Genomic DNA, 25,120 nt, shown 5'->3' on the forward strand with positions numbered 1-25,120 from the left:
ACCTAATGAATATGAATTTTATTCAGCCTTCTCCTCTCCTACAAGAAACTATATGTTCCACCAGGAAATTTGATAGGACCTGATGCAGAGGCATAGAAACACAGTCAGGAAGTTGTTGTTGGTCTAGCTGAATTTTTATTCATTATATTTGAGAAATTAGAACTGGTAAAGTACCAGATGACTGGAAAATAGCAGACATTGTCCATGTCTACTAAAATGGGCAAATGGAAAAATTCAGCAAACTACAGACTACTTAATCTGATTCTAATACAAGGGAAAATCCCAGAGCAGATGGTAAAGATCTTGAAACAATTTGCCACACTAATCTTACCTCATGTTTTGAACAAGAAGCTTCCATAATAGATTGTTAGCATGTTGCAGACACAATATACAGTATTTTGACTTTAACAAAGCATTAGATAATTATTCAATGACATGCTAATCTAATTAAACATGGACTGAATGGCATGACATTTCATAGCTGGCTCAAACTCAACCATGGCTTAAACTTAACCATGCAAGGGGTTGAATTGGTTACGCTAGTTAAACTTAACCATGACTTAAAATTGCCAACTTAGCTAAGCATGACAATTCATTGGTGACTCAAACTTCTTCAAAGAATGTTAATCAAAGGGTCCTCATCAAATTGGAGAGAGGTATCAAATGAAGTTCATAAGGATTAATTCTCTGTCCTCTATTTTTGCTAATGATTTCAAAGATATAGAAATGCGTATCTAATTTATAGATATAAAACTTGGATGGGATAGCTAATATCCTAGAATACGGAAATAAAATTCAAAAATCTTAATACATGGACAAAAGTATGATACATCTTGATACATCTGAAAGTAACAGAGAGAAATTTAACAGACAAGTGCAAATCTCTTCATTTAGGAAACAAAATCACATACACAGATATATGATGTGGGATACCTACTTGCAAAAAAGATCTTGGATTAGTAATTGATTGCAAACTGAATTCATTGCCAAGAGTGTGATGTGGCTGCAAAGAAGGCAAATGCAATTTTAGGTTGCATCAACAGATATTTAGTTTCCAAATCACAGGAAATAACTTACTCCATTCTATTTGATTATCTCCACTTCAAATACTAAGTTTACTTCTGGGCAACATACATTAAAGATTCAGAGAAGTTGAACAGACTCCAAAAAGGTCAATGAAGAGGGTCATGGGATTAAACACTAAGGCCTATGAAGAGAAATTGAAGCTAGACATTGCTTGGGCAGTGGGTTGGACTAGATGACCTATAAGACCCTTTCCAACTCTGTTAATCTGTATCTATCTTTAGAAAGGATACTTGATCACACGATGTTCTCTTGTGTTCCACAGAGCAATAGATTTCAATACAAGATGGCAGATCCTGATTGAACTTTAAAAAAATATTAACAGAAAGAGTATTTGATAATGGAACCAATTATCCAAGAAATTGATGGGCACCTCTTCATTGGACATTTTAAAGTGGAACCTAGGCAGTCTTCTGTCTTTGATATATTAATTTGAATTCCTAAATGATGAAGAGGCAGTTGGACTCAGTGGCTTAACTGACCTATTTTTTCTTCTTCTGTTCAGTTATGTTCAATTCTCAGACTACCTGCTCAAGTCCCTGAGGTTTTCTTGACAAAGTTTTTCAGAAGCGGTTTGCCTTTCCCTCTTTCCTAGGGCTGAGAGAAAATAATCAGCTCAAAATCAGCCAGTTGACTTCATGCCTAAGGTGGGACTAAAACTTACAGTTTCTAGTCAGATGCTTTAATCACTAAATCAAACCGGCTCTCAAGTCACCCTTTAAAACCAGAAAAGCCTTCTTCATCAGCCAAGCTAACCTACTGTGACTTTATTGCCATCAGAAGCAGTGGCTCCATGTGGATGGATTTAACAGAAGATAAAAAAATCAGATGGAAGAGAAAGAAAGAGAACATCTGTGTTTTATGCATTTTAAGAAGGTGAGATGTTGAATACTACATAGACCTGAGAAGTAGACAATTGTGATCTCTGGTTACTGCAAGTCAAATACCTATTTCACAATGTTCAGCTCAACCCCTGTAAATTTGGTATCACCAAGTAGAATTTTCTTCCACATATAGATTGCAATCAGAAATCGATTCTGACAATTGCTTCCAATTTACAACTCCTCCATTTTAACATTCATGTTTATAGATTCTTATGCACTACATTACACACTGTTCAGTATTATAAGGTAATCTAATTTTTAGGACCTGGGATCCAATGGAACATTTTTTAAACCTTGAAACTGTTGTTTATTCACCATATCATACTGTGTGCTGGACCTTCAGAAATTATAAGGGCAGGTTTATCATAATAATTCCTGATGAGAGGGGCTTGTCCTTTTAAATGCTCAAAACTTCAAACCCTTTCTACTTCTAAGATTTTATGGAGAAGTTATTTGGGTTTCTAAATTCCATCCAATTCCACAAAACCTAAATATGTTACAATAATTTAGTGATTCATCCATTATAAGAAAAAGCAGAAACTTATGGTTCCTCTCTGGACCCATATTGAACTGCTCATCTCCCAAAAGAAGTTTTAACAATGCATATTTTTTTCATTTCATTTATTTGTATCCCATCTTTATTATTTTTACAAATAACTCAACACAGCAAAAATATCCAACCCACCTTCCTCCTATTTTCCCCACAGTGCCAACTCTATGTGGTAGGTTGGGCTGAGAGAGAGTGACTGTCACTTAGCTGGTTTCCATCTCTAAGGCAGAACGTGTCTTAACTACCAGACCAAACTGGCTCTAGTGAGTATAGTATATTGCTAGTATATTGCTTAAACATCTCTTTGTATTTCAGTGACGTGCGGTGAAGCTTATGGTTGGTGAGGCAAAAAGAAAGAAAGCAGCTTTTGCCCGCCCCACAGCAGCTATGTCCGAAATAGAGGCGTCCCGTGCCCTGCAGCTATGTCCGACTCAGCTGTGGGGTGCGGGGCACCTCTATGTCAGACAGAAGCGGTGGGGCGCTTTCTTTCAGCTTTTGCCTGCCCCGCAGGGCAAACACTTCCACCTTGCAGGTGCCAGAGCCACAGGCCACCAGGAGTAAGTCCCTCCCGCAGCAGAAGAGCGCTGGTTCCTGCCCAGGTTGGAGTGAGAGCCGCGGAGATGAAAGGCGAAGAGGGGTGGGTGGGTGGTGTTCCAAGAGTTCCCCTCCCCTTTTTGCACTCCGCAAGCCAGGCCCGCAGTGGCAAGAGGCTCAGCTCCGCTTCTATTGCCCCCCCTCTGCTCCAGAGAAGCTGGCCGTGGGCGAGTCTCCACAGCCACGGTTCCATCTCCAAGCAGCCCCGGGAGGAAACGGGCCAGCCCCACTTCCCTCCCCGGACTTTCTGGGAGCAGAGGACCCGCATTCCTCTCCCCCTTCCAAGCCCCGAGTGGCCAGCCTCGGCTCCCGCCACTTTCTCCCAGAGCTGGCAGGTCCGCCGAGGAGGAGCCCGGACAAGGCTGGAGCGAGAGCCGAAGAGGTGAAAGGTGAAGAGGGGTGGGGTGGGTGTTCCAAGAAGCCCCCTCCCCTTTATGCGTTCCACAGCCAGGCCCACAGCGGCAAGAGGCTCAGCTCCACTTCTATCGGCTCCCCCCTCCGCTCCAGAAAAGCCAGCCATGGGTGAGTTTCCGCAGCCCTGGTTCCGTCTCCAAGCAGCCCCGGGAGGAAACGGGCCAGCCCTGCTTCCCTCCCCGGACTTTCCAGGAGCGGAGGACCCGCATTCCATTCCTCCTTCCAAGCCCCGAGTGGCCAGTCTTGGCTCCCGCCGCTTTCTTCCAGAGCTCTGGCAGGCCCACCGAGGAGGAGCCCGGATGAGGCTGGAGCAAGAGCTGCGAAGGGGGGAGCGATAGAAGCGGAGTTGAGCCTCTTGCCACTGCGGGCCTGGTTGCAGAGTGCAAAAGGGGGGGCTCTTGGAACACCCACCCCACCCCTCTTCACCTTTCGCCTCCGCGGCTCTCGCTCCAGCCTTATCCGGGCTCCTCCTTGGCGGGCCTGCTGGAGCTCTGGGAGAAAGCGGTGGGAGCCGAGGCTGGCCACTCGGGGCTTGGAAGGGGGAGCGTAATGTGGGTTCTCCACTCCCGGAAAGTCCGGGGAGGGAAGTGGGGCTGGCCCGTTTCCTCCCGGGGCTGTTTGGAGAACTCCGGCATGCCTGCCAAGGAGGAGCTCGGAAAAATAAAAAAGTGCCAGCCTGCGCGCCAGTACAGGCGGGTAAAACACACACACACACACACATACACAAATTACTTACAATAAAACAAATTACAATTACTTACAAATAATTTTGAATTCCTCCCCCTGCCCCCTCCCTCGGACCCACATATCTTTTCCAGATGTGTCAGAGGATCATTTCAACTCTCCTCTTGTCCACCATGATGAAAATGTAAAAAGAAAAAGGCAACTTAGGCAAGAGTTGCTGCTCCCAGACCAGGAGGCAGAGAACCATGTGCCTCCTTTGCATAAGGAATTTTTCGCCTTTTAACCCTTGCTTAACTCTGAGCAAGGGTTAAAAGGCGAAAAATTCCTTATGCAAAGGAGGCACGTAGTTCTCTCGCCTCCCCCTGCAGTTTGTACTAAACAGAGTCATCCACTGTAACTTTGGCAGCAACTACCTTAGCCTTTTTCCTTTTAATTTTTCTTTTCTTTTCCTCATGACACTGGTGAGGCCCTGCCTCCCCTGCCTCCCCGGACTGCACATCCCTGTTGTATTTACACATGCTTCGGTTAGTCAGATGCACTGAACTCAATTTGGTCGATTCAGAAAGATTTCACGGATGCCAAACTAAAATAGGCTTTACTGAAATGGAGTGAATTCAGAACTGAAATATACTGAGTTCAGAATACATTCAGAGGCTCTATTATGGAACACCAGCTTTATTTTACATGAATAGACCACAATATAAAACTCAATGAACTAATCAGAACACAATAGCTCTACTTCAAACCAATCAAACCAGTCAATGTCTCTTTCGTGAATGATACTTCTCTCAGTAAATTTTTATATAAGGAAAATGAGGAAATAAATAAATAATTATTCATTTTCCCAAATAATTATTCATTTAAAATAAATTGTTTCAGATTTCTGGTTTTATTGATTTATTCATCATATTTATTTAGCTTTCCATTTCACAATCAAATGACTGGGCAGTGTGCAACAAAGTTAGAAAAGCTTTAGCTACTTGAAAGATTTGTATCAGTGTAAACGTTGCTGGTTTGTGAAGTATGGGCTGCTAATTCAATTCAAATCCCACCTGTCTGCTCCAGGCTTGCCCCACCCACCCACTTCCTTTGCCGGAGCGGAGGATTCAGCGGTTGAGAGAAGCCCATGTGGCATGCACTCCCTTTTCTTTGACAGCTCCTTGGTTTACAATTTTGGGGGGGGGAGAAATCCATGCATTAGAGAGGAAGGAAAAACACATGGATTTCTCCCCCCACCAATTTGAAATCAGGCAACTGTCAAAGAGAAGGGAGCGCGTGCCGAATGGGCTTCTTCCAACAGCCGAAGAAGGAACAGTAGGGGAGGACTCAGCTGTTGGAAGAAGCCCACGCAGCACGCACTCCCTTTCCAGTCATCGCTGCCCATTGGCCTGATTCCCCAATGTAATTCATGAACCTGCTTGCCCTTATGAAAATGCGGGGGTGGTGTTTTCAGGCTTTCAATGCTTACGGCTGTAGGTAGGAAGGCGGGAGCGTCTCAGGAATGAAGTCTTCGGTGCCAAGTGCTGAGTCCCCCTTCTGCCTCCATGAAAATCACCCCCAACCCACTAACTCCAGTTAAATGTGCATAGAGTGATAGGGTTAGTTTTAAATGGACAGTGTGGCTTCTTTGCTAGCCTCCCAGTTGGCAAAACAGAATTTTTCACCAACTGGAAGGGATGTGTGTGTGAGAATGAGGAGGGAAGAAAGAGAAAGAAAGAGAAAGAGGAAGAAGGATAAAGAGAGAAAGAAAGAAAGTGGGAAAGAGAGACACAAGAAAGAAAAAAGGAAGAAGGAAGGAAGGGTGGAAAGAAAGACAGAGGAAGAAACACAAGTAAGAAAGGAAGAAAGAGAGAGAGAGAGAGAGACCTTACGATCACAATTGAGCCCAACATTTTGGTTGCTAAGCAAGAGCGTTGATAAGTGAGTTTTACCATATTTTCCAAGTTGGCCATACCCACCCGGTCACACAACTGCCAAGCCACTCCCACCTGGTCACATGACCACTGAGCCACTCCCACAAAACAGGCCACACTTACAGAATAGGTTCTAAAAAAATTTGAAACCCACCACTGGATCTCCTGCTTGAGCAGGGGGTGGACTAGAAAACCAACAAGGTCCCTTCCAGCTCTGTTCTGATGAAATCTCAGTTAAGAATCCTGGAATTCTGCACATTTTTTAAAAGAACCAGAAACTGGGTTGTACTGAAATACTGCAGGGGTTAAGATAACAGAATTTCAATGAATTGCATATTCTAAAATTTGAATTGGATAATTGTGTTTATAAAAAAAGTCAAGCCCCCTTTCAAGCTGTCCAATACCGACGTTTTGTATTTATGCATAAACAGTTAAATCAGACAACAAAAAGCTCTAAATCTGCAGAAAGAGAATTGTGCTGTTTTCACTGATTACAATCTAAACTGAAACATACGATCAATGAAATCTTACTCTAGCAGTTGAAGTTTTTCTAAACTGATGAGATTTCTTGCATTTAGAAAGTGTTCTGTGTTGCTCTCTCTGGTTAAGGATGTGCTTTGTAAGATGTGATAACATTTCTTATTTGAGAAATAATGCCATTGATTTCCATGGGCTGATCTGCTCTTTACTATTCCACTCCAGTTCATTGCTCTCATTTGGTTTGGGACTGAACCAGCTGAGGACAAATTATTAAAATGTAATTATTTTTTTTCCTATAGCTATGTGTTTTCTTTTTCATCTGCTGCCACAAACACGCTTGGACCACGGTATTTTCTCATTTTTATAATATGCATGAACTTGTGGGATTTTATTAAACTAGAGGAGAGAGAGACTGGATTACCTGCCTCCTTTGTAAATAATGATCAGTAGGCTCTTTTTCTGAAGAAGAGGGACCTTGAGTCATAGCTGCTTGACATATAGCAGTCAAACTCATGGGCCGCGGGCCAGATGTGTCACTCACTGGCCATGCCCACCCCCAGTTTAGCAGAGTGGGTAAAAGTCACAATATGTCACATGACAACGTGACATCACAAGTTTGATACCCGGGACATATAGTATATTGATTGCTTATGTGATTAACTTTGAGGTTTTAATCTCATATCATTCAGTGTTCTGTATCACCCTGAAGCCCTTGTGCAAAGTTCTTCATTATGGGCAACTATACTACTGTGTAACACCAGCAGAGAGATATAAGGATAACTAACACTTTAAAGGAAAATATTTGTAACTCATGGTTGAAATGAGGGGTCCTTGATGCTCTCTGAAACTTAGCTGTTTTCTTGCAGGTGTTTCATTACCCAAACTAGGTAACCTCATCAGTGCTAGTGTGTAATCAGCACTGATAATGTTACCTACAATAGTTTGGATAATGAAATGTTTGCAAGAAAACAACCAAGCTCAGAGAGCACCAAGGAGTCCTCAACTAGCACTTTCATTTCCATATCAATTTCCCATCTCTGCATGTTGAAAGTCCCTGCATGAGAAGTAGGATTAAGTTTGTTTGAACATGTTTCCATATTTCTTCCATATTTTTATGTATTGTATATTTATCCTATTATGTTCATTATTATAGGCAGTTGATCAGACAGACATTTTCTAAGCAATTGTTATTTATAACTACATTTTATTACATTTCTCCTAAGACATATTTCTGATCAGAGAACAGTAATTAATTTCACATTCTCAATATTTAGGCTATACATTTTCTCTCATCCATAAATACATAAGCAAGCAAGCAAACATAAAGCCTAAACATTGAAAATATATAAAAATGAAGCTTCAATTTTTTTTCTCCCTGTATAAAATTCAGTGTGAGCATCCTTTGGCAGCATAGAAATAAAACTCACTCGTAATCTTCATTTTGCAGCTGAAAGAGATAACGGAACTAAACTCATTTAGGAAAAGCAATTTCGCAAATGTTTCAGTTGTTATATGTTTTGTTTTGTTTTGTTTTAAGAAAGGAAGGAACATAAAGTAAGCCCTATGGTGGCACAGTGATTAGAATGCAGTATTGCAGGCTAACTCTGCTCACATTGCCAGGAGTTTGATTCCTTCAATCCTGGCCAGCTTAAGGATGACTCATCCTTCCATCCTGAGGTCAGTAAAATGAGGACCTAGATTGTTGGGGGCAATATGCTGACTCTGTAAATGGCTTAGAGAGTGCTGTAAAGCACTGTAAAGCAGTATATAAGTCTTATCGCTATTGCTATTAAGAAAAATGTTTTTGTTAAAGATGTAAAGCAAATAATGGTGCCCAATTCTGGTCTGGAATGATAACTAGAGAACAATAACCAACTGTTTTCCCCTCCCCAAAATTCTAAAAATAAACGATTCAGCATCAGCAGAAATTTACTCTCCTTTTTCATTATAACTAAGGAAATATAGTGTGTCTTGAGTTCTTGGCAAAAGGTTGAATATAAATTAAATAAATTAGCAATGACTGAGGAAAATAGCAAGGATTCTGGGTATAACCACATCATAAAGTAAGAAGACGCATAAACTCAGGTTGTTTATGTTACATCAGCGTTATGGCAGAAAAAATAAAAGGAAAGGCTCTTTAATGACTAATATCAGGGACCAAAAAAGTTAGCAAAGGGATAGCACAGAATTTTTTTTTGATAATTTAACAACAGGCCAAGTCCTCAATAGAAATATGATTGGGTCCTAATTATTACCAATACTACACATGGCCAATTATTTTGAAAAAAGCATATTAATATTAAATATTAATATTAATATTACTCATTTGACAAAGCATGCAGGTAACATAAAATACATTTACGAATAATAAAGAGAAACTCACATCTGGATGTGGAATTGCATATTGTCCTTGAATTGTATAGGCCTGAAAAAAAAAAGCAGTATAAGACACTGACACAGTGACCAGTTGCTATAGGCTTCACTTCATGCTAGACATGTAACACTAACCAACATGTTAGGATCTTCCATAGTCTGCAATATTTGGGTCTATCTATCAAATCAGGGACATTGTTATAACACCATATTATAAAGTGGGCGTAGGCCTATAGTATATAATAAACTGGAATTTAACTGAACCCTTTAAAATATATCTACCCAATGAAGCACTTTCTAATGCTGGCAGTAATTAACTTCCTAAGCTTTTGCCTCTGGTCTACTTGGGCACATAGGAAAGTGAAACTCATGGAGGACTTACCAACCAACAGTGGAGCCAGAAACTTCACTGTGACCAGATAGTGCTTCCAAATGCCAATTACACAGCCACCCTCCCCTCTTTATTGGGTAGCCTGAGGTTTATCCCCCTCCCCCCTTTCATGCAGTCCTTTCAGTTAATTTTCCAGAGCCAGTTTTGGAGGGAGAAAATGTTTGAATAATTTCTCTAAATAGATTAAAGAGTTTCCATCAAGAGTGGTCCTTGTATGAGTGAAAAGGAGTAAGTAGTTATAACCTTACCAGTCCTCTCAGTTACAATCTGTGAAATGACCTCACCTAAGTACCTGGCAGCTTAATAGAGATCTTGGGCTGGTACCTGGGAAATGGCTCAACATAACTCTTGCATAGCAAGGGGAGCTGAGTTACTGGGCATTCTTTTTTCAAAAACATGTTTGTTCCCATACAGGCCAAGTTGAAACTTTTGCAAACCAGGCTCACAAGAATATCTACTTTCTTTTCATGCAATTAAGTATTGACCTTAATTTCCCTCTTAATTCAACTTTAACTTGTTTTACAACTCCATTGAGGAAGAGGGAGAGGGTCTTTGGCACAGACTCTGCCATATTTATGCCATATTCAGATGTAAACAAAAGTCCTTTCTGAAACACCGTGTCCCCAATCCAATTCTCCACTCTAACTTCTACCCAGAATAAATATTTGTCTCAATTAAGCTTTGGACTGCTTATAGAAATAGTTGTTGGGTGGCATTTGTCTTAGTCAAAGGACAGGAACAGATCAGTATTTCCTTCTGGATTTTGCAGCTAAAAATAACAATTTTGATCAACCTTGCAATAAGGACTTCAGGGAAAGACCATCAGAGCTAGTTAAGGGGGACTGCACACTTGTTTTGTGTGCACATCTTCCATTCTTTCTAAGAGAGCTGCTTGACTGGATTCAATTGTGCAAGCCTTGGGCAACCATCATTTCATACATTGCAAAATTGCAGTGACTGGCAATAGGCATTCAGTTGTGAGTGTAAACAATGATTGCTTTGTAATGCCCATCCATTGCAACATTGTTGTTGGTAAGCCTGGCAAACAGTAAGATCTGACATCTGACAAGATATATTGTGGACAAGAACTCCCTCTCCATATTTAGATATTATTATAGTTGGCCATGCATTTAGCCAAATATTTAGACTGAATTTGGCAAATCCTTCCCAATGATGTGGGATAAGCAGTTGTTTGATGGTATTAAAGATATTATTACAGAATGTGTCAAGTGTTCTAAGTAATGCCCTTTGCAATTGAATGATTTTGTCAATGCCAATAATGCCCAAGTGATTCTCAGGTTGGTTATTATATAACATTATATGGCTGACCACCAGACAGAATTTTACCCCAGATTGGCAACCAAACTTATAATATTATATAATTTCATATAATTATATGATTTTATATATGTTATGACAGATATGTCAGTGATCATCTAGAATGCTACATTTGATGGGTCCTAGATAGCAGGCCTTTTCTGCTGTGGCACCCGTATTGTAGCATCTTCTCGCCCCAGATATAAGGTTGGCATCATTACTCCTAAGCTTCCAAAGATCCCTCAAGGCCTGTATATTCTCTTCAGTTCTGCTCTTTAGTATAATCCCTTTCCCAATTTTAAGCAAACAACAATGCTGTGGCATCAGTTAGATTGCAAATACTGGTACCATATTTTAAGCTCCATTGTTGAATGGTGACATTGAACAGAATAGAATAACAGAGTTGGAAGGGATGTTACAGCTTTTCTAGTCTAAACATACACCATTCCAGAAAAGTGGCTGTTCAGTCTCTTCTTAAAAGTTTCTAGTGATGGAGCATCCACAACTTCTGAAGGCAAGCTGTTCCACTGGTTATTTGTTTTCACTGTCAAGAAATTTCTCCTTAGTTGAAAGTTGCTTCTCTCTTTAATTAGTTTCTATTCATTGTATCTTGTCTTGCCTTCCTGTGCTTTGGAAAATAGGTTGACCCCCTCTTCTTTGCAGTAGCCCCTGAAATCTTGGAACATTGCTATCATATTATCCCTTGTCCCTCTTTTCAGTAGACTAGACATACTCAATTCCTGCAAATGTTCTTCATGTTTAATCTCCAGCCCGCTAATCATCTTTGTTGCTGTTTTCTGCATTCTTTCCCCAGTTTCAACATCTTTTTTATAATATGATGACCAAAACTGGAAGCAGTATTCTACATGTGGTCTTCCTAAGGCTTCATAAAATGGTACTAATATTTCATGAGATCTTGATTCGATCCCTCTGTTAATGCAACCTAGCATTGGCTTTTTTTGGCTGCTGCCACACACTGCTGGCTCATATTTAACAATAGTAATAGCACTTAGACTTATATACCACTTCATAGTGCTTTATAGACCTCTCTAAGTGTTTTACATAGTCTGCAAATTTCCCCCACCTGGGTCCTCATTTTAATGATCTACCAAAGGATGGATGGCTGAGTCAACCTTGAGCCAGCCAGGATCAAAGTGCTGGCAATCATCAGAGTTTGCTTGCAATACTGCATGTTCATCACTGTGCCACCACACCTCTTTTAAGTGATTGACCACTAAGACTTCAAAATCCCTCTCACAGTTACTGCTATTGAGCCAAGTTTCACCTAATATGTAACTGTACATTTGGTTTTCCTTGCTTGAGTGAAAACCTTACTTTTCTATATATTGAATTTCAATTTTTTAGATAGGGTCCAGTGCTCAAGATCTTGAGCCTATCTTTTGGGGTGTTCACTATTCCTGCTAGTTTAGTGTCATCTGCAAACTTGATGCGTCTCCCTTCTATTCCCGCTTCTAAATTGTTTATGAAGATATTAAAGAGCAATGGGCTTAAAAAGGAACCTTGGGATACCATACTGCTTACTTCCCTCCATGTAGATATCTTCTCAGATAATGATGTAGGCCATACTTTTTCTTTATCAGCTCTTTTCTAATCTTCTGGTAGTTCCCCAGTGCTACCAAAACTTTGAAATATATGGTTCAATGGTTCCAAAATCACATCTGCCAGTTTCTTCAAAACTCTGGAATGTAATCCATTAGGTCCCGGTGACCCAGTAGACTTGAGACCCAGGATGTGACTTCTTTATTATTTACATCCAACCATGTATTATTCTCTTTACCTCTTTTAGATCTTCTTCTATAATTACTAATTCTGTTTAATAATATTATATAATAGTTTTAACTAATGATTGTCATTCATTTACCATTTTTACTGATTTGTTTTACACCTTTCAGATTAATTTTGTGAGATGGGCAGCCCCATAAATTTGATTAATAACATAAATACATACTTTATAATTATAAAATATAATTACATAATATATAATATAATTATCATCTGGAGCAACACTTAAACACAATCAGCATTGACAAAATCATTTCATTGTTATTATTTCATCAAGGAATAACACAATGCAGAGAACAACGAACAAAAAATCACTTATTTTCTTGTTGCTCTTTGGAAATTTGAATCTCATTGAGGATCCTATGCCTTTTCCAAGTAACTTCCTAATGTGCCCAGTGAGGTAGTTTGTTAATCCATATTTGATATAGACAAATTATTCAGCTATTGTAAAGATGTGTTTAATCTGTTATATTGTCTATTGTGCCAATAACTATAGGGTTGAGTGTTTTCCTGAAGTATCTTTTTCAATAGTTAGATTATTATTTTCTCATTATTATTACCTCTTCACAAAAAGGCTATAATGGCAATCAATGTATAGGTATGAATACTTCCATTGTAAAGAATGAGGACGTCTGGCAGAAAAACATTTTATTTCCCAAGAGTTTATGGCTGAACTAAATAGAATTTCCAGTACCTAATTTTGTATTTTCCTTATTTAGGATTTCCCAGCTCTAAAAAGATCTACAGTCAAATATTCTGTTTCTGAAACTCAAAGACAAGTATTTGATAAACAACAACAAGTACAACATAATAATAATACTGTAATCTATGACCTCATAAAAAAGAACCTGCTGTGAGATTTCTTATTGCAAGATGCTTAGATTGGCTTAGATTGCAGCTGTGGTCCAATTTGTAGGGCTAGATTCTACCCAAGTCTAAGATCTTAAACATATTGCCCAGTAAATAACAATATGCCTTCTATTGTTTGGTTGATAAAAATGTGGTACTGTACTAGCACATTTCCTTTAAGCTTGTTTTACACACTTCTGATCCTTTTTGTGAAAAAGAGAGAATCACTGATGTATGTAAGGTAATAGAATACAGTAAAAAACACAACCACAGTCACAAAACCCCTAAGCTTCTAATTCTTATTAATTCTTTCCATTGAGGAACAGACATTTTTCTCTTTTAGCTTCTTCTCTTTTGGGGATTTATAAATAAAAAGTTGGCAGACTATAAAACAACTTTCTCTTTATTGAAAAATTGAAATAAAGAACCCATTATAAGCAACAGTAAATGTGCTAAAGGAAATCATTTTTCATAAGTGATTTAAATACAGTTCCATTTAAATAGGCTAGAAAGATGAACAATCACACATAAAGGGAGAGTAAGAACAGCAAAGGAAAATGAATGAAAAATTTCGTTGAATTTCAAAATCAAACCAACTAGGTTCCTTAACTTAAGGTTCAATACTGTAACTGCAGCAAAGTGATTAGTGCTTGGGATGAGATGGAGGGATTTTCTTTCAATGCACTTGTTAGTTTTTTCATTTCACTTTTGTTTTAATACTTATATTTTATCAGTTCCCTGTTAGAAGACACTGACATCAATTAAATAGGAAAAAGAATTCAGCCATATAATATAGAAAAATGTTTCACCTTGCAATTAAGCAAAGTAATTCTCCATTTCCATTTCAACATATTCAACCTTTGGGTTATATAAGATAGGGCTATTTATTTATAAATAAAGTAAATTTAGATAAAAGAAGCAAGTATCTTTCACACGGGTTATGACATATGGATGAAGATTTGCACTTTTATTTTTGTGTTACTGTATTTTTTATTAGAAGAATGATTCATTTTTGGCATCTTTTCCATCCAGCACCAAAGCATATATACTGGCTACTTGTAAAGTGAGTGGAGGTCTCATTTTCTCTTCCAATGCAGACAGTCAAATGTTTTTTTCCCCTCAAACCCTGAAATAATTTGCTACCTGAAGGAAAATGACCTATCAATTGGTTGACTTCTGTGTTTGAGCCTATAATAATCAATTCTGATGACTGTTAGAATGGCTCAGTATGTCAGTTGTTTTGTGAAACCCTAGCTATGGCATTTCTCTATTAGATGTGTGAAACTAATTCCAAAGAGTGTTGGCCTAGATCAGTGGTTCCCAAACTTGGCAACTTTAAGACTTGTGGACTTTAACTCCCAGAATTCTCCAGCCAGCTCTGCTCGGTATGTCAGTTGTTTTGTGAAACCCTAGCTATGCCATTTCTCTATTAGATGTGTGAAACTAATTCCAAAGAGTGTTGGCCTAGATCAGTGGTTCCCAAACTTGGCAACTTTAAGACTTGTGGACCAGCAGAGCTGGCTGGAGAATTCTGGGAGTTGAAGTTTAATCACTGGCCTAGATTAAAGAGTAATAATTGTCCTTCCTGCAAGATATATCTTGCTGGCTGCTGAATTGGATTTGGCTCATGCTGTGTTTTCATAGCTTGTTGGATTCTGACTTTAAGATTAAGATCCAACAAATACCAATGTATGAAAATGTCATATGAATCTCTTATATTTAAATGGTAGCAGTTTTGTTATTACTCCATTGTATATTGAATATTTATTACTGCCTTGCTGCTGTTGCAGGAGGAAGGAAAGTTGATGTTTCTGCACTTCCTCCTTTGCTTTAGTCAACTAAATGAGCCCATAACATAAAGTATTAAGTGATGGAGATCCCTAATTGTTTCCTTCTCTTGAGGCACTTCTACTTAAGGGACTTATACTTCATTTATTATAACAGTTCCTTCTGTTTTACTCTCCCTTTTGAGAAGCAAAAGCTGGACCCAAAGCTCTTTCATCAGATTCAGAGTTAAGAGAAAAGGCTACCCTGGACAAATATTTCCAATTACAGTTGGTTGGGCCATTATAGCATTTTTGTTCTTCAAAATTGAACTTTAATTATTTCTTTTTAGTATATAATTGTAACAGAGGGACTGCCAAGGTATTAAATTTTTAAGTAAGCTAGGAATGGTCAATTACTGAGGAAAAGAATATGATTTAGATTGAGAAAAAAATGAGAGTGTGTGTGTTGTCAAATAATTTACTATTTAACAATCTGGCTCACCCAAGTCTCTGTCAGTTGCAAAGGAAAATAGATAGGTACAATTTTGGTGAGATGGACCTCTTCTTCCATATTGCTACCAAATCCAACTTGCCCCACACCATCATTAAAGCAGCATTTCAGAGAAGAAAATCCCAATATTATGTGTTCCTTGCTCAATGCAGCCAGAGGCTCTGTTGTATGTTAGCTGTGGATGTATTTCAGATTGTATGTCTGTTAGTGATTCAACCATATTATTCACTTTGTTTTAAAATATTATATTTCCTGTTTTCAAGCACTAATCTTATTTGGCCACTTGAACCATCAGAACATTTTATTTAATTAAATGAGAATGTACAATTATTTGTTATGTGGAAAATCAAGATTCATCCAGATAAATGTTATTGTTTAAATTAGCTAACAATCAAGACAGGGTGATGCAAGTATTTCAAATAGACCCTAGTGCACTTGGGATGTTTTTCTGAAGTTAACACAAAAGTTAAGCAGTGAAAAAAAAAGATGTATAATTTACAGTGATAAATTTTAGAAGAAATGCTAATAACAGGAGACGTTAACTACCTGGACATGTGTTGTAAAACCATTTCAGGCAAAACTTCAGTTTCCAAAATTCCTCTATGGTCTTTCTGACTGCTTCATTGTCAAGAAAATTGAAGAAGAAACAAGAGAACTGATGATCCTAATGAACAGGGAACAGTGTTGAAGTAGGGAATAGCCATTGAAGGTGCAAAACAAGGAGAACCTTAGATAGAATGTTGATATAATCTTGCAGTTCAAGTGTTCCAGAAATAGATTGAAGCATAATCATAAATGTACACTACAAAGTTAATTTCAACAAGCTGAGAGAAATAGATTAACTAAATCTGATTGCGTTGACAGAAATCCTTAGGTCAAAGGAAATAAAGGAGGACTGGCACTGGAAATACAATAACACATCATTCCATTGAGGGGAAAAATGGGTTTAGAAAACTGTTGTGGGTGCATTGGATAATTTTGACTAAGCTAAATGTTGAAGATAAAATCTGGGATAAAACAAAAAGGGTGTTGTAATTTCCAAGAAGTATCAGCAAGTAGTTAATATTTGCAGAAAGAAATCAAGTTTAAATTGCAACTCAGTGCAAGGCTGACTCAATGTAATTCTGTTGTGTTAAAATAGAAATATGGAGGACAGGCACATCGTTAGAGAACTGGAGGAAGGAAAAAGGAGGACCTGAGGAATTACAGGTTAGACATCTTGATACTGAAAATTCTGGAATAGATTATTAAGCATTTTGTGAGCATTTAGGAAAGAATGAAGTGCTTGGAAGGCTAGCAGATACCTATCAAATATTATGAGGTTCAAAAACCTGATTTCTTTTTTACTGACCATTTAGTTGATCATGGGGATATGCTGCATGTAATGTATCTTGACTTCAGCAAACATTTAACAAAGTCTCCCATGAAATTGTAGAAGAGAAGATGGCAAAATGAGGGCTAGACTATGTTGCCATTAATAGATTACAGAACTGGTTGGATAATTGTACTCAACAACTGTATATTTGTGATTTCCCATCAATTTGAAAATTAATGTCAAATGGTAATGGTAAACTGCAGGACTCAATTCTGTTCAATGTACTTGAGATCCAGTTTGGTCTATTGGTGAAGGCACCAATCTAGAAAGCAGGAGACCATGAGTTCAGGTTCCACCTTATCCATGAAAGCCAGCTGGGTGACCTTGGGACAGTCTCTATGTCTCTGCTCACCTCACCTCAAATGATAGTTGGGGGCAAAATAGGGAGAGGAAGATGTGTTGGATATATTCAACGCCTTGAGTTGTTTGTAAAAAAATAAAAGCTGGATACAAACAAATTAATAAATATTTATAAATGACATGGATGACAAGTTACAAAATGATACAAATATAGAAGGGCTACCTTAGGATTAGGGTCAAAGATCTTTGACAGGCAGGAAGAGTGAGGAGAAACCAGTAAAATGAATTTCAACAAGGATAAATGCAAATTGAAGGCACAAGTATAGGATAAAGGAACTATATTGGATAGCAGTATGACTAAAAGAAACTGATTGTGTTGGCACATGACATAAAACAATGTGATGCCAAAATTGTCAATACAGTCCTTGACTGCATCAGCAGAAGTAGCATCTAAATCAAGAGAAATCATTGTTCCTCTCTATTCTCTGATAATTACATAGCATCTAGAATACTGCATCCAGTTCAGGTCACTTCATTTCAGAAAAGAAATGGGCAAACCTGAGCATATGTTGAGGAGAACAACAGAGGTAACTGAGGACCTGGAAGTAAGGAACAGTTGGAGGCACTGGTATGTTGAGCTTGCAGAAGAGAAAACTGCAGGAAGACATGATATTGAAAGGGTTGACATTTTTTGGGGAAGAGAGGGCAGATTCAGAAATAATAGATTGAAATGGCAAGATTGGACAGTAGGAAGAATTTTCTAATCTTCAACAATGAAAGTGACTGATTTGTTAGATGATGGTCTTACTTTACTGGAGATCTTTGAACAGAAGCTGCATAACCATCAATTTAGTGGTGGATTCCTGAATTGGAGGTTTGGACTTCAGTAAATGACTTCCAAGATCTCTTCCAAATCTTATGTTCTCTGATTCCATGAAGATGAGCTTCATGAGCACTGAGAAGTAAATAAATTATGTAATACTGAATGTAAAAATAAACATAAGCTTAAATTTTTTTAGGACAAGATAAACAGGAATTACTTTCCTTCTATTTGCTAGCATCTCACTAAAATACTGTGTAAAGGCCATAGTGTAAATAGATAAACATGTGACATGATTTGATGGATATTTTGCCCCAATTCTTTTCTTAGAAAAAAGTTGACAGAACAACCATTTGCTATGTATTGGGATCTCTGAATTCAATCTGAATGTTATTTTAGAAAATATTCTTGCCTTTCTGTGAGGTCAGCCAACTCCCAACTATATTTATGAGTAATGAATTTATGTAGAATCAGCTCACATATATCTATTGTTCTTGTTGGTAACATTTATTGTCTTGTGATTTAAGCGAAGACTGAGGAGAGTCTGTCTTGTGCGATCTAGATCCCTGTTTCCTTTTGTTGTACCAGATGGTATTCATACTGCTTATTCAGTTGCTACCCCCAGTATTTTGCAAACAAAGAGCTTTGAGTCCACTTGTCCTGGTGTAACGTGAATGGGATGACACCATGCAAGTGAAAAGGCAACAAAACCTGAGTGCACTAACAGGCAGCGGCTGGTGCTGCAGTAAAAGGCTGAGGTTGGCAGTGGAGGCTGCAAGTGGGTCGGCTCTTACCTGACCACCTGCAAAAATGACAGGGGTGGAGGCAGGCTTTGGGCGATAGGGGATGGTGGCACCTTTCGGTGGGGACTAGGAAAAGGGACAAGGAGAGGGAGAGAGAACATTAGACCACATTTCCTAAAACAATAGCAAAAAGAGTGTTAGAGGGCAACCAAACATGTACAAATAAAACCATACTGAATATGAACTGATAAAGTTAACTTTGCAAAGTTTTGTTACCAGACCAGAAACTAGAATCATTTAGTGGACCATTAATCGTGGCCAGGTGTTCACTTGCCTTGGGATTGCTGGGCACAAATTAAAGGCTCTCCTTTCCATCAATGATCTGCTTAAGACAGCAGCAGAGGGATTGTGAGATTGCAAGGTTTCCAGCCCTCTGAAGACCACTTCCAAGAACTTTCTCTGAGCCTTTAGACCAAATTATGTCTTCTATTTTTTCTGCTGCCAGGAAGCTGCTCCTTTTTATTGAAGTATTTTTGTACAATCACAAGATACATTTCAAAAACTGTTGCAAATAGTTTAGTAATATAGCTCACTCACCCACTTCATTTTTTTCCAAAGAGCCACCAATCTGGTATGAACTGTTTAGCCAAAAGGCGTGAATATGGCTTCCTGAGACTTTCATAAATTATTACCCAATTCTAATTTTTAAATAAGGGAGAAGAAAATTACTAAATGTATGATTGGAAAGTAACTAAAGTAAGTGTATTTAATGACATTTAACTAGAAATAAAATCAAATTAAGTTTTAATGCTGGCTTTATTTGCTACTTTTGGGGGCACTGCTGCCCTTAGCTACTACTCAAAAGTCAAATATGGCCCAAGAAACAATTGCACATCCCTGTGCTAAAGTTACTTATATTTGGATTAACATTTGCTCCTCCACATAGCAGTCGAATCTAACTGTGTGGACCTTATTTTTATTCTCATGTATTGCATATTAATCTGAAGAATTTTTACTTTCTTTCAAAACTTGCATATGCAATTGTTATAATTTGATTTTTCAATTCTCCTTTAATATTTAGAATGAATGTCATTTCTGATGCTGCATAAATGAAGCATCACAAGTCACAATATTTGGATATTCCAAGGAGACATAACTAGCAGGAACAGAAAAGACATATCTAGCAGGAACAGAAAATAATATCAAGTGTAGCAATAGCTCTTAGACCTATATACTGCTTCATAGTGCTTTTACAGCCCTCTCTAAGCAGTTTACAGAGTCAGCATATTGCCCCCAACAATCTGGGTCCTCATTTTACCCACTTCGGAAGGATGGAATGCTGAGCTGTTGAGATTTGAACTGCCAAACTGCAGCTAGCAGTCAGCTGAAGTAGCTTGTAGCACTGCACTCTAACCACTGTGCCACCTTGGCTCTTAATTAAGTGTAGCAACAATTAATTTTACCAGTGAAGTTCAAGACAGTGAAATTCATGAAGGAAAATGTAAAACAGAATTCTGGAAATAATGAACCCTGGCCTGGAGCCAATGGAGCACAATGAAGTTATACATAGAAAGGTTATTTAATTACATGAAAAAATTAACATGCTGTAGATGGGTCTAGGTAGTGTCTTAGCTGAAATATTCATGAAATGTTATCTTGAAAATTTGCAATAAAAACAGATAAAGCACTTGCTTTTTTAGATACATTTGGAAAGCCCCTTTTTATTTTAGCGAGGTTTAAACACCCTGCTATTATTGTAGCTAGAATCACTCATTAACTTCAGCTACCAGGAATCTGCTCTTGCACTGATTTCTTCAACATTTTTTCATAAGCATGAATCGAATTCCCACCTAATACAATATTATCAATGCACATTCTTGTTTCCAGATTTTCATTTGCTAGCATACACATTTTAATGGTAGTTCCACAGCACATCACCTAATGGTGTTAATGCTTTATTTTATTTTTGGATAAAAGTGCTCTAAAATCAAGAGAGCTTTCATCTGAAAGCAGAGGATGGAGAAAAATAGAAACCATGTATTAGTCTTATGTTAGAAATATTCTTGACAACTGAAGAATACAAATCATAGCAGGAAATTAATGAATTAGAAAAATAGAAATGATATTATTAATGCACTCCTCTTTTCATTCCTGTTTTGTTGGATTGCTGAACAATATAATTGTTTCATATTAAATCTGCAAAAATGTATCTCACTGCATCTTTTATAACTAAAGTATATTTAATGACAATATAAACCAAATGGCCTAGTAGGCATTGCATGCCTGCATACTCTTGTCTCCCTGAACTACTATTTTACCCCAAATCCTCATAGAATTACTTTCTCGTGTAGTCACCCAGAGCTGTTTTGAACCACAGATTGATTGAATGCCTGAGTAGGCAAGGACTAATAACAATCCATTTTCAGTTATTTACTTATGTTCCTTTATACTTTACCCCTGTTACAGACTGTACCTCCAGCATCACCACACAGATCTGTTTGACGCATTGGATAATTGCATCGGGGGTCCCTGAGATGGTCACTGCCCTTTCTGTAGAGTTGGGCAGCATATCCCCTGCCACCTGAACCTGAGCACCTGTGGACTGAAGAAAGGAAAAAAGCTTATTTTTTTTCTGAACAGGCACTTAAACATCCGTGTGTGTATGTGTGTGTGCGTGTGTGTGCACGTGTGTGTGTGAATCCATAAGAACCAAAATGATCAGAGTAGGAACAGCGCATGAGTAAAATAAAAAATAAAACTCAGTGAAAAATTTGGCATTAAAAAGATATGAATGTAGGCATCAAGTGAGCCTCTCTCAGGATGGTATTCAACAAGCCCACCATGCCTTCTTGTTTCAGTGACCTGGGCATGGAGGCAGCTCAATGAAAGCCTTGGGTAATGAATTGAGAGGGTAAGATACTATCCTACTTCAGGAGCCTAGTCCAATGCCCTTTGGATGGCTTTAGAGAACCATCCAGGCCTTTGAATTCAGCCTATAAATTGACTGATACCCAGGGCAGATTTTAATGGATTAGTAATAATGTGGTCAGATTAGCCACTCTCAGATTACTGTCAACTGCTCATTTTGGACCAATTTTATTTTCTAGACAATTTTCAACATAAAATCCAAACAGAAGATTATAAATCATAGAATAACCATTGCAATATATTTTTGTCCAGGTTTCAATTGTATATTATCTGAAATAATTAAAAATCACTCTGCTAACATGGGCTAGCCATACAGAGTGAGGCAATTGCCTCATGCAGCCAATTATTGTAGATAATTGGCCATCACTGCTCCTGCCCTCTGGAATGGCATTCCTCCTTCCCCCCAAGAGACCCCCTCTCTTGTGGTTATGGAAAGACCTTAATATTTGGCTGCATTCTCAGGTCTGGGATTAATATGTTTATGGGGTTCCACTTATGTTTTCTTGTTATTATTATGGTTGTTTTTAACCCAGACCCTCCGTTTTGTTTTACATTTTTCATTGTTTTAACTATCAGTTTAAATTCACCCAAATTTTACTAGAATGGATGGCCATAACAAATTTAGATAAATAAGTAAAAGTAAATTACTAGTATTGTATTTTTTGCTGGTTCCACAACAGTGTTATATAAAACAGAATGGAGCAGCTGGAGGGCAGTTATTACTAGGGAATGTCCAGTTAATTTATTTACTTTTTTTAACATATAAGTAATATATTTATAATTGGATTATTGTCATTAATATTAACACCATTTCAACATAGCAGAGATGAACTTAAAGAGATTGTGGCCAAATGAAATTTTCTATAAGTGAAATTCTTGCCCTAAGAAGACATGAAGGTTCTCAATATGATTCCTGCTTCACTTTATGACAATTGACTTCATGAAGATTTATGAATTAGAGAGATTTAAAGACTGCCCTTTCTTTTATTTCTCATAGAAAATAATTTTCTCTGCACATAGGGAAATCAGAGACTTACCTCTCTGATTTCTTTAATCTTGGAGCCTCCTTTGCCTATTAATGATCCACACTGGCTTGCTGGTACAACCAACCTTAATGTAACTGGTGGCTTACTTGTAGCTGTGCTGTTACTCATTGAGTTGATTATATCCTTTAGGAAGGAAGGGAGGGAGGAAGTTTGAATGGTACTTTAGTAGAATGAACCAAGCATTTTTATCACATTGTAGAACTATGAATGAGCAAACAGGAAAATCGAATTGGTTTTCTTCTGCCTAAGTTGTTAAAACCATCAGATCTTTCACATTTAGGAAATTTGTATCTTACATTTTACAATAGTTCTTCATCTTTATCACTATTGCACATTTAGGACGATGTCAAAGGAACAGAATATGAACAAATAATTTTTGTATTAATGTTCATTAAAGAGTGTAATGGCTCAGTGCTTAAAGATGCTGACCTTGTCAGCTAGAAAGCTGACAGCCTGGGTTCAAGACCCAAGCACTGCATAACTTGCCCAGCTCCTGCCTACCTAGCCATTCGAAAGCATGTAAATGCAAGTAGATAAATAGGTACCACTTTGGTGGGAAGGTAACAGTGTTCCATATGTTCTGGCCTATAGTCATGCTGGCCACATGACCACAGAAATGTATTTGGACAACATTGGCTCCCTTGACTAAGAAATGGAAATGAGCACCGCCCCTTAGAGTTGGACACGACTGGATAGGGGAAGTTAAAGTTGTTTTGCATTGCATTGCTAATCTCCTGAAAAAATGGCTGTATAATTCAGTGAACAAATGTTTTTCAGTCTGATATATCCATATCACAAAATGTTCTCTGGTAGGAGTATTTATTAGAATCCATGCTTGATTCTAGACAGATCCCAAACTAAACCATAATGAAATGATAGGCCTGGTGCATATGTACCAATTGTCATTTTTCCTATAATATCTTTTTTTAAAGCATTTTGAGAGTTTTTTTTTAACCAAGAAAGGGTCAATAAAAACAAACATTTCTTTTGATGTTTATTACCTCTTCAAATTTATAAGCAATCATTGCAAACGCTTTGAAGATGGCATCAGTAGGGCCTGTAATGGTCACAATCCTTTCTGGACAGTTTCCTTCTGAGATATTGATTCGTGCTCCACTCTATAATTGAAAAACCACATCTTGTCATACATATGGGGGGACGTTGAAAATATAGGATACTCAGACTTCAGTAAGATATTTGATAAAGTAGACCACAGATATTTTGGAAAAAATGTGGGCTAGATGGTCCCATTATCAAATGGATTCATAGTTAAATGAACAACCGTAGTCAAACGTAGTCTTTAATGGGTCTATGTCCAGATGGAAGGTGGTATGCAGTGGGGCACCTCAGGTTCTGTCCTGGGCCTGTACACCTGATAAATGTCTTAAATGAAGGAATAAAATGGATGTTCATAAAATTTGCAAATTACACAAAACTAGGAGGGAAGATAGATAAATCCCATGAAGATCCTATAAAGAGTGGTCTATAGTTAGCTTAAAGAAGAAAAAACTAAGAGGAAACATGATAGCAATATTCTGATACATAAAAGGATGTCAAAGGGAAGAGAGAATAGATTTATTCTCCCTGGCACCTGAGGATAAGGTATGAATCAATAGGTGGAAATGTTACAATGCAAGATCCAAAGCTGAACTAAGACAAAATTTCTTGACTATGAATCCAATAAGAAACAGAACAGCCTATGTCTTGAAGCTGTAGATGCTCTATTACTGGAGGTTTTAAAGAAAAAACCTGGACAGCCATTTGTCCAAAATGGAATGAGATAAAATCATAGGGCTGGAAGAGACCTTGAAGGTCTTCTAATCCAACTCCCTTCCCAAGGTAGGACAAATTATTGTACAATCTTCTCTTGAAAACCTCCAGCGATGGAGCCCCACAACTCCAGGAAGCAAGCTGTTCCATTGATTGATCGTTTTCACTGTCAGGAAGTTACTCCTGATTTCCAGGTTGAATCATCCTCTGACAAGCTTCACCCATTGCTTCTTGTCCTGTCCTAGCAGCTGGGGAGAATAAATTAATGCCTTCTTTCCTGTGATAGCCCTTCAAGTATTGGAAGACTGCTATCATGTCTCCTCTGAGCCTTTGCTTCTTGTCCTGTCCTAGCAGCTGGGGAGAATAAATTAATGCCTTCTTCCCTGTGATAGCCCTTCAAGTATTGGAAGACTGCTATCATGTCTCCTCTGAGCCTTTGCTTCTTGTCCTGTCCTAGCAGCTGGGGAGAATAAATTAATGCCTTCTTCCCTGTGATAGCCCTTCAAGTATTGGAAGACTGCTATCA

At 38.2% G+C, this 25,120-nt stretch overlaps 1 protein-coding gene across 8 annotated transcripts in view; it reads right to left on the reverse strand.

The window, feature by feature from the left end:
- Window positions 1–25,120, reverse strand: part of PCBP3 (poly(rC) binding protein 3) — a 50,012-nt gene that overhangs the window by 15,899 nt on the left and 8,993 nt on the right. For 4 of the 8 annotated variants that reach the window (XM_032214046.1, XM_032214044.1, XM_032214045.1 and 1 more), the window contains exons 4-8: window positions 23,826–23,942; window positions 22,816–22,947; window positions 21,324–21,452; window positions 18,902–18,976; window positions 8,986–9,027 (exon numbers count right to left, since the gene is read on the reverse strand). In XM_032214046.1, coding sequence (XP_032069937.1) covers window positions 8,986–9,027; window positions 18,902–18,976; window positions 21,324–21,452; window positions 22,816–22,947; window positions 23,826–23,942 — 495 coding nt within the window. Of the gene's footprint in view, window positions 1–8,985; window positions 9,028–18,832; window positions 18,977–21,323; window positions 21,453–22,815; window positions 22,948–23,825; window positions 23,943–25,120 lie in introns of all 8 variants that reach the window. The other 4 variants (XM_032214042.1, XM_032214041.1, XM_032214040.1 and 1 more) reach the window with 2 other exon arrangements.

Source organism: Thamnophis elegans, chromosome 3 (assembly GCF_009769535.1).
Source record: "Thamnophis elegans isolate rThaEle1 chromosome 3, rThaEle1.pri, whole genome shotgun sequence".
Taxonomy (NCBI): domain Eukaryota; kingdom Metazoa; phylum Chordata; class Lepidosauria; order Squamata; family Colubridae; genus Thamnophis; species Thamnophis elegans.